This window comes from Chanodichthys erythropterus, chromosome 1 (genome assembly GCF_024489055.1).
Source record: "Chanodichthys erythropterus isolate Z2021 chromosome 1, ASM2448905v1, whole genome shotgun sequence".
NCBI classification, from domain to species: domain Eukaryota; kingdom Metazoa; phylum Chordata; class Actinopteri; order Cypriniformes; family Xenocyprididae; genus Chanodichthys; species Chanodichthys erythropterus.
Genome location: NC_090221.1, coordinates 6,690,965 through 6,701,492, shown reverse-complemented (window position 1 = coordinate 6,701,492; position 10,528 = coordinate 6,690,965). Strand labels below are relative to the sequence as shown.

Sequence of the window (10,528 nt, the reverse complement as noted above, 5' to 3'; positions counted from 1 at the left end):
ATGACAGAATTTTTATTTTCGAGTTCACTGTCCCTTTTAAAAAAGAAAATGTAAATACTATAAGCTCAAAAGAGTACACAGCTTTGAGAATTTGCAGTCTCGTCACAAAAATCAGTACAAACATATAGGCTTCCAGCACCTACAAGTGCTTGGACCCCTAACTAAAGGTTGAGAACCACTGCTATATAACTCCATATAATGTTTCACTGCTATATAACATTTCCTCTATCCATAGATTTTGATCACGATTAATTGTTTATCCCCATATCAAAGAAATCTTATATGATATCAACACATTGTTCTCTAAATTTTAACACTTTTCTGTATACAGACTGAAACAAAGATGGGCACAGAGGTGATTCAGTGGACAATCCAAGATGTGGCTAATTGGTTGACTGCAAACAGTTTCCAGGAATTTATCCCTACATTTCAAGGTTAATCTTACAGAAATGCCCACTCTCTTTAACTGTCCACTATGCAGCAAACAAACATTCTCCCTAATTAAACAGATTCGACATATTGGCCTTTATCATCAAAATGAACCAAAATTTGAATTCACATGTGGATTGAACGGTTGTGGCAAAGTCAACAAAACCTTTAGTTCCTATAGATCACATACTTATCGCAAACATAGAGACCTTCTTTCATTGGTCAGTGAAGAAGGGGAAGTTTGTGATGATGAGCGCTGTAACTCAGAGGAACATACGGAGGACTTTCATGGTCTTGACGAGGAGTTGCCTAACACTAATGTGGAGGACATTGCTAACTGCAGAGAGTTTAGAACAGAAGATTTACTTGCAAACCTCAAGCGCAATCTTTGTCTTTTCATTTTGAAATTAAGAGAGAGAAGCACTGTATTGCTGCCACAGTTCAGTTCAGTATTGTGGAGAACCTGCGAGTCATCTTTCAGGAGTTCACCACTCATTATGCTGAGATTATAAGATTTCATCTTCAACAACAACATCAAATTGATACTGATGCTGATGACGATTTATCTGAACTACTTAATAAGCAAAATGTGTTTGATGAATGCCTTCGACAGATCAGTAGTGAATGGATGCTTGAGCACTATTGTGAAGATGAACTTGAATACATTGCACCTGTACAAATTCTGCTGGATCAAACAGAACATGGTGCACATTTCCAGTACATACCTCTCAAGGCTCTGCTAAGAAAGGTTGCTCAGAATGAGGATGTGTGGGCAATGCTTAACCAAGAGAAAACACCCAAACATCAGGATGTTATGGAGGACTACACTGATGGAGACCAGTTCAAAAGTTGTGTGCTTTCTTCCTTTCCGAATGTACGTCTACATTTCTACATCGATGAATTTGAGATTGTTAACCCTTTAGGCTCTAAAAAGGAAAACATAAACTGACAGCTGTGTATTTTAAACTTGGAAACATTGATAAGAAATATACATCAAAACTTGAGAATATTTACCTTTCATCATTAATCAGACATCGGTATATTGAAGAAGATCTTACCAACTATAACAATCTGTTTCAGCCTTTGATTGAAGAAGTGATATGTCTTGAGACCGAGGGAGTGACTCTGTCATGTAATGGGGAAAGCAGAAGATTCTATGGCACAGTAGTCACCATCTCAGCTGACAATCTTTCAGCTCATTCTTTGATTGGGCTGAAAAGAAATTTTTCACATGGGAGAATATGTCGTTTTTGCATGGCCACAAAAGAAGACATCACTACCAAATTCAAAGAAGAGGACTTCACTCTAAGAGACAGTGTTAACTACAGATATCACCTACAGGCTGTCTGTGAAAATCCTGATAATGGGTCTGTTTATGGTGTGCAGAGAGAGTGCTGTTTCTCATCTCTTAACCATGCTCCTACAGTGATAACTCACTTGTTTCCACCTGATGTGATGCACGATATTTTGCAGGGAGTTATTCCTAATGCTCTCAGATGGATTCTTCATCAGTTAATCCAGGATAAACACTTCACCCTAGATCAACTAAACTTTGAAATTGAAAATTTATCATATTCTGTAAATGACAAAACATCTAAGCCACAAATCTTGACGGAAAGAATGTTACGAAGAAAAGGTCAACTCTCTGGTAAAGCTTCAGAAACCTGGACATTGTTTCGACTACTACCACTAATGGTCGGATCTTATGTACCTCCAAACAAGTATTGGAACTGCTACATTTTACTGCGCGAAGTGGTAGATTTGATCATGGCCCCAGTGGTTAGAAGATCTTGGATACCCTATCTTGAGGAGAAAATCACAGAGTTTTTGGCAACATTTCATGAACTCTTCCCTGATGGTGTCATTCCAAAAATGCATTTTTTAGTGCACTATCCTTCACTTATGCTGAAATATGGGCCATTAATTCATTTGTCTTGTATGCGGTTTGAGGCAAAACATCAGTATTTCAAGAAAGTGTCTACTGTTGTTTGCAACTTCAAGAACATCACCAAATCACTTGCTAGAAGGCATCAGCTGAGACAGTGCTGGGAGCAAGCTCAGAAGAAAAGCATTGGATATGAAGTGTGCCATGCCTCAGGAGCTTGTGATGTACCATCAAACACCCTGCCTTCTTTAGTATTGGCCACACTGGAATCACAGATTGGAAGACCTCTGTCAAATGAAGTCCTACAAAAAACAAATTCCATCACAGTTAACAATACAGCTTATAAAACTGGAGAATGCAAAGTGATTGACACTGTACACACTGAAGAGATTCCATTATTTCTCAAGATCAAAGCAATATATGGACACAGTGGTTCATGGTACATGTTTGGAAAAATACTCATTCCATTCAAATTTGACAGTCATCTCCATGCATACAAAGTTACCGAAACATCTTGGTGTGCCCTTGAAGTAGGGAAAGAGTTAGCTTTCCATGGACTGGACACTTATAAAAACCTGGAAGGAACTCTTTTGATCCCCTTGCGACATTGGATTACTAAATATTAGAATGTGTATGTGCATTTATACACAATTCCTAATGCAGTTTGGTGGAAAATGTTGTACTCCTATTGACTCTTCTTGTTTTTACAGAGAATGAAATTGATGGGGACACTTTTGTGAACCTAACTGAAAATATGATATCAAAAATATTTCCGAAAATGAAGGATCAAGTTAGATTTATAAGATTACAACAAAGCCTAAAGACGGAGATGCCCTCTAAGACCACACACACCAATCATGAGTAAGTATGTTACATCTATATTTTAAGTACAAAGTATGTAGACAAGCCCTACTAATTTCTCAGTACAAGATTTTCAGACACAACCAATGAGGTTTAATCCCAGTATATATATGCATTACTACCAAATCAAATCTTTACAATATCAAAAAAAAAAAAAAAAAAACCTATTTTGGTGTATGTAACATGCACCTCGCTGTAACATTGTCACAGATTCAACCAACACACCCTCAGCACCAGGTCCTTCAGCTCTTCCCACTCATTCCCAATCACTGAGAACTGAACTGCCACACCTGTTACACCCTCATGAAGCACCACCTATAAGCACACTGTTGTGAAACATTGCGAACACATAAAATTTTACAACTGAAGAAATATCTTATTTGTACATTTAATATTGTACCAGATAATGCTGGTTAGACTGAATAATTAAACACTTACAGTGTGCAATGATGCACCTGAGTGGAATTCACCATACAATCTCAACATGCTCCAATCACACAACATTGTCCAACCATACAGTCTCAATCTGAGCAATATGCCGAAGATACAGTTGGTTGACAGTAACCCACTTTGACTCAATTATTTACAAAAATGCACACCACATTTCTACCTTCTTCTTTACATTGCCATATCAAATCGTGTGTTAGTTTCCCCAAGCAGATTTCAGAGATTGAACCATGCCTGCTCGGTAGACGCAACACTTGAACAGAATGCTATACAACTATTATAATGTAATAAATCAGCTTAAACATGACCTTTTGCATACCAACGCTTTAATAAAGAACTGTTACTTTTACCTTTGTGTCTCCTCTCCTGTGTTGTGATAAACACTTCTCTGAAATCTTTTTTCTGTAGGACTTCAGTTGATATTTCACATGGCCCAATATTAAAACACAACATTGCCCAAACAGTGTGGCCAGCAAATTATCAGCTGCCCAAATTTCCATTGGCAATACAAAAAAAACTTGATGAGGAGAGCAGAGATTTTTTCTTCAACAGGACGGAACAAATGGAGATCGAAAGTAATTCAAACTCTGTTTGATCAGATGTGCACATATACATGGTAATTGTATAGCATAATTAATAGCATAATTTTAATAGCTTAACTTTAGAGCATGATTGAGGCCCATTTTTTCTCTCTTTTTTTCCCCAGGTATCCAACAAGTGAACAGTACAACAAGGTGTGTTCAGCCCTGGTTGCAAAGTACCAATTCTTGAGAGACAGGACAGGAAGGGGATATGTAAGAACATGACAAGATTTTTCAATTTTATAAACCCTTAAATACTTCCTTGATATTGTTACGGTGTAGTGTAGTAGAGATGATGCATTACACGGATATCCACAACAACGGTTCTTTTACTGAACAAAAGGAGCAAACATAACACCGTCACACATTAGATTAACAATAAGGACAGACAAGGAGTGAAGGGAGTGAGTCCATTATAAAGGGAGTGCTGATGAAGAAGTCCAGGTGCAGGTGATCCGTGATGATGAGGAGAAGACGAGGGAAGTGAGTGCAGGTGTGGAAACACGAGGATCATGGAAAATGGAGTCCTGGAGACGAGGGAACTGTGACAGTACCTCCCCGCCTGGTAGGCGCGCGTCCTCGCGCCGTAGATAGAACAACCGGGAGGGGGGTGGGCGCCCTGGACACTGAGGTTTCCAGGGCGGATCAGAGGCTGTGGACAGCCATGGAGGGTCAGAGGCTGTGGGCGGCCCTGCTGACCCCGAAACCCCGCCCAGGAGATCCCCACCCACAGGTACTGGGGCCCCCCCCCAAAAAATACTTGGGGAGTTTTAGGAGGGCCTTCAGTGGGCTCTTGACAGGCTGGGGCTGCAGATTCGGCGGAGGCTGAAGATGCAGGCTCGGCGGCGGCTGGAGCAGAGCCCAATGAGACAATCCGCTGCTGACATTGGTGTGGGAGGCACGGGAGGAGCAGGAGCCTCAGCGAGGAGGAAAGGCAAATCCATTTTCATTGTGGATTTCCGGCAGTTAGGTCTGTCCTTCTGTTACGGTGTAGTGTAGTAGAGATGAGGCAATACATGGATAGCCACAATAACAGTTCTTTTACTGAACAAAGGAGCAAACATAACACCATCACACATTAGATTAACAATAAGGACAGACAAGGAATGAAGGGAGTGAGTCCATTATAAAGGGAGTGCTGATGAAGAAGTCCAGGTGCAGGTGATCCGTGATGAGAAGACGAGGGAAGTGAGTGCAGGGGTGGAAACACGAGGATCATGGGAAATGGAGTCCTGGAGACGAGGGAACTGTGACAGATATTATCTTGAAGGTGATACATGTTTAATTAATAGTGTTATTTTTCCATTTAAGGAGTCATGGCATGAGGTTCTAAAGAACAAGTTCAAAAGAAAGATCACCCTTGGTTGATATTGAGGAGATTAACAGTATTCGAAGCAGATTTAGCAGAGTAAAGAAGCATGCTCCAAGCATCCAAGCATCTGACACCAAGAAGGCAACTAATAAAGAAGTAAGCCAAATGATATGACACCTTAATGGATATTTACAGTAATGGATATCTTTATTTCTTATTTTTATTGTTTTTTTGTTTTTAGACCGAGGATCTATCTGTAATCCAAGACATGTCCCAAAAGAGACAAAGGTCTGAAGAGGTAAGTAGATTCATCTTCAGGATTTAAGAATAGGTCAAAGTATACTGTTATAAAATAAGTGCATGTGTTTTTGTGAATAGAGTGTATCAGGAGAAGATAAATACAGCATAGGGATCCACTTGGAGAAAATAAGAACAGAATGCTTGAAGAAGACACCAAATATCCGCCTTTTACAAGACTGCATGGAACGGACAAGGAATGAGAGAGCAGACTACATGAAAAATCACTCCACAAAAGAAATACTGTTACGATATCCAGCCCTTAAAATCCCCTCAGTTGTGAGTAGAATTGTATTCCAAATTATGACTTCAAAGCAATGAATATTTGAACTTTTTTTTTTTAATATGTATATTTTTTAATAGCTTGTATATGAGTTTGAAAGCATACTTGATGGAAACATTGAAAACAACATCCTGAAAAATCTGGACCTGGTGGCACAGAAAGTTATTAATGAGTGCCAGAGAAGAGAAGTTGGAGTGGAAATTTGTGCTGAGTTGGGCGAAGCAAAAAAAACTTATGTTGATTTGGCACACAAAGGTAATGCATAGAATGAAAATGTAATTAATCTCTGTTTTATGGATAATAAATATACAATTCACAATTAACACTAACATATAGTATAATATTCATGGATATTTTCACAATTTTACATTTAAGGTCTCTCAATGACTGCTGCTATCCTGCTGCTTCCACTTTTATTCAAGGAGAATCCGAGATCTCTATATCTTATCAATGAGGTATAGTAAACTTATAAAATTTGTTTTTTAGCGCCTTCTTTTTAAATGTGTGCAAGTTCCACTATAGAGTGGTGCAGGTATGACATCAAAACCCCAAAAGATTTTCCAATGGGATTTTATATTGTTTTTTTTATTATTATTATTATTATTATTTATTACTAAAATAGAGCCTGTGGTAAACATAACTTGACGACATTGACATTTTGTCACCTATACCGAAAATGTGAATTTTGAAGCAACATTTTTGGAAAAGTATGTTTCTAAGTTACTATATGAAACAGTGTGCATGTGTAATTTACAATGCAGAAAAAACGTCAAAGTATCTTCACGTTTGAGTCACCATGTTTACCACAGGCTTTATTTTACTCATATGTGAATGTGACCCTGTACCACAATACCAGTCATAAGGGTCCATTTTTTGAAATTGAGATCTGAAAGCTGAATAAATAATCTGTCCATTGATGTATGGTTTGTAGGATAGGACAATATTTGTCCGGGATACAACTATTTGAAAATCTGGAATCTGAGGGTGCAAAAAAATTAAAATATTGAGAAAATCATCTTTAAAGTTGTCCAAATGAAGTCTAGCAATGTATATCTACTCACAAAAATAATTTTTTGATATATTTACAGTAGGAAATTTGCAAAATATCTTCATGGAACATGATCTTTACTTAAAATCCTAATGATTTTTGGCATAAAAGAAAAATCGATCATTTTGACCCATACAATGTATTGTTGGCTATTGCTACAAACATACCCCTGTGGCTTATGTTTGATCCAGGGTCACATATTTTGAAAACCCCCTTATAAAATTACTATTCTGGGTTCTGATGTCATACCTGCACCACTCTATATCAGCAGCAACAACATGGAGGGAATAAATGATGGCAGAATTTTGGGGGAACCTTTCCTTTAATGGCAAATTTCTTTATAATTTAAATTTATAATTATATTTTTCTCACTGAGATCCACTTATAATAGGATTCTTGCCACCAAAACATTCATTATTAGTTTTATGACTATATTTTGACAAAAAAACATCCTAACATTTGCCAAATTTTGCGAGTTATAATTTTTTTTAAATGTTTGGAAAAAATAATAATCATGAATGGTATTTTAACTGCTATATATCATTATACCTTACATTATCTGTTCTTTGTTTAGGAACCCCGTACACCCAACCCTGTGCTGTACATAAAGGGAAGTGCCTTGGATGATGAGTCTCTTCTAGAAATATTGATGGAAGGGGAGAAGGTCTGTGAAGTGGATGATCTGACCATGGCTCTTGTTGTTCTGATGGCAATACACTTCATATTCAACATAGAATATGCTGCAAAGATGAGAAACACCCTGAAATTTGTTGAAAGGTTTTTAATGTGCCATTTCGCAGAAACCAAAATACCACCCACAGTGATTAAAATGGCCAATTTTTGTTTGATTAAATGTACATATTTGAGTGTGTGTATGGGTGGGTGTAAATTCATGATGTAAATACCTGGAATTGGTTGTTGTGAACATTAATTTCTTTCCAAAATATTCTAAATATATATAAATATATAACCAAAATACCACCCACAGTGATTAAAATGGCCATTTTTTGTTTGATTAAATGTACGTGTGTGTGGGGGTGGTGGGGGGGGGGTGCGTTGGGGGGATAAATTCATGATGTAAATACCTGGAATGGGTTGTTGTGAACATTAATTTCTTTCCAAAATATTCTAAATATATATAAATATATAACCAAAATACCACCCACAGTTGGCCAGTTTTTTGTTTGACTGAATGTATTGTGGGGGGAAATGGGTTAATAATATTTTCCCCCTAAATATTGTGAATAATCAGTTTTTTCATGAAAGAGAAAATTCTATATTAGTTTCAATAAGCCTTAATTTGTACTTTGTGTCCTGTGCTCAAATTTGTATATGCCTTTATGAAATAAATAATTCATGAAGAATAATAGGTTGTGTCTGTGTTGTGAATTGGGATTAAAGTAGTAATGTATAATATTAATAATAATAATAATAATAATGATGATGATGATGATGATGTCTAAAAAGGTTCAAAATGGAACCAATGCTGGGCATTAATGCACCTTTTAGGGAAGGTTCCAATTTGAACCTTTTCAAAAAGGTTCAAAAATGAACCTTTAAGGTTCCCCCACAGTTGCAATATCCAGGAACCTCAAAAGGTTCATTTTTGAACCTTTCCTTCTTAGAGTGCATGTACAGGATACAGCGTAAAAGTACTTGGGAACAACACACAATGCGCAGAAATGAACAGTGCAAGCATAAATTACATAGACAACAGACTTACAAAATTGCTGAATGCAACATATGTATAAAGTTTATGTCAATAAATACATTTTATGTAATTTATTTATTGACAGCCCAGTGTGCACTGTTTTTAGCATGTGTGTACGAACTTGCCGGCCTGTTAAACTGTTAATGTGCAGTTTTTGAGCGGGTTTAATCTCTGAGATAGCATACAACAGACCCCCGGAGGCCGACGCACGTGTATCGATTAACCCGCTTGGTGGATGCGGAGGAGACGATTAACCTCTGCGGTCATTTTACAGTCTGCTTCCCTGCATTGCCAAATGCAACACACCCCTCTCATTCTACTCTCCATTTACACTGCAATAATACCAAAATCCTGCTCTCTGCCCCACTCCACAACACTGAGCCCAGAAAATTACCCCATCTTTCCAGCACAGGTTGATCGATACACTGCATATCTCACCATGCAGACTCCAGCGCATCTTCATTCTGCAGAGGCCTGACAAAACTTTTCAATTCTGACCCGCAGAGACTTTCACACTGCAAAACACATCTCCTGGTAAGGGTTCGTAGAGGGCCAGTGGTGAAAAGACTGCAAATAGGTTATCATGCTCAGAATAAACCTCACTGCTGGGTATGTTTGGTAGAGAATGCTCCTGAAAATATTCCTTAATGGCAGAAAAGAATCATAGTTGAATAGCTCATAGAAGGAATGTTGAAAGCAATCTCCAGGGAGAAAATATGCCCACTAACACCAGCATCGATCACATTGAAGATGACACAGCAGTAAGAAAATGAGACAAAACTCAATTCCAACAGTTCATATTCCATTTTTCTCCCTTGCAGCTGAGGACTAAAAGGGCAATTACCTAGCACTTCAGAAATGCCTCTTTCTTTACAAAGAGATAAAGAGAGACGTACCCTGGGCTTGTTGTTTTATTCTTTGGGGATTTGTCATATCTGAGACATTTAGTCATTTTCTCAACTGTCAACTCATCTTCTCACTCAGCTCCATCATTCTGTGGCAACATTCATCATCTCCCGATATCAGCAGGACAGTATGTGTGTGCGGCCTGGGGAAAAAAAAAACACTCAATTTGATGGGCTATTTTGGTGTGGATTTCAGCTTCACAGTAGATCTCTCACCTCCTTGAATTTAGTATTCCACCGTAAAGCATGCAAAAAAGGACCGAGAAAGTGCAAACGCCAGTCTCGCATGTTTTAGAGTGGGAGTGGAATGGCAGGGCGAGGGGTAGGTCACAGCAGAGGTTAGTGCTGAATTACGGACTGTCACTGCTTGGACAGGGAGCGCAGATGCCAGGGGACCCTGTCATTGCTTCAGGCTGACAGACTCGCTATCCAGACATAGAACAAGCCGCAGTCAGACCGGACAGCCGAACGTTCTTTCTATAAAACAGTATCGGACTTTGGCTTTCCTCCTGTCAGTGTGTAAGACACGAGACAGCTTTAAATAAAATGCACTTGTTATAGATACCAGGTTTAGTGAGAGCATATTTAGACTGCTTCATCTTCTGAGAGACAAGGACACGATTCAGGCTATCATAACATTCTACCAATTTGAACAGTATTTTCTATGCTCGAGTTGAAATAGTCAAAATAATTCAATAAAATGGTCTGATGAGGTAAATGGAAAAAGAATGTTAAATATATATATATATATATATATATATATATATAT

General features: G+C 38.1%; 1 protein-coding gene and 1 long non-coding RNA gene across 2 annotated transcripts; both read left to right on the top strand.

The window, feature by feature from the left end:
• The first annotated feature begins 1,744 nt into the window (after positions 1 to 1,744).
• On the top strand, positions 1,745 to 4,158 carry LOC137008259 (uncharacterized). The gene is made up of 3 exons (XR_010892789.1): positions 1,745 to 2,945; positions 3,025 to 3,175; positions 4,031 to 4,158. It is a non-coding gene; the product is annotated as an uncharacterized lncRNA (long non-coding RNA).
• Positions 4,159 to 5,558: 1,400 nt separating this feature from the next.
• LOC137025139 (sterile alpha motif domain-containing protein 3-like) lies at positions 5,559 to 9,702 on the top strand. The gene is made up of 7 exons (XM_067393200.1): positions 5,559 to 5,671; positions 5,757 to 5,813; positions 5,894 to 6,091; positions 6,176 to 6,350; positions 6,471 to 6,550; positions 7,718 to 7,963; positions 9,676 to 9,702. Exons 2-7 carry the CDS (start codon positions 5,784 to 5,786, stop codon positions 9,700 to 9,702), a joined length of 756 nt encoding a protein of 251 aa, XP_067249301.1. The 5' UTR covers positions 5,559 to 5,671; positions 5,757 to 5,783.
• The last annotated feature ends 826 nt before the right edge of the window (positions 9,703 to 10,528 follow it).

Coding starts and splice junctions, on each gene's coding strand:
- LOC137025139 (XM_067393200.1), top strand. CDS start 5,784: ATGTCCCAAAAGAGACAAAGGTCTGAAGAG. Junction 5,814..5,893: donor AGAGACAAAGGTCTGAAGAG/GTAAGTAGATTC, acceptor TTTTGTGAATAG/AGTGTATCAGGAGAAGATAA. Junction 7,964..9,675: donor AAACCAAAATACCACCCACA/GTGATTAAAATG, acceptor TCTCCCTTGCAG/CTGAGGACTAAAAGGGCAAT.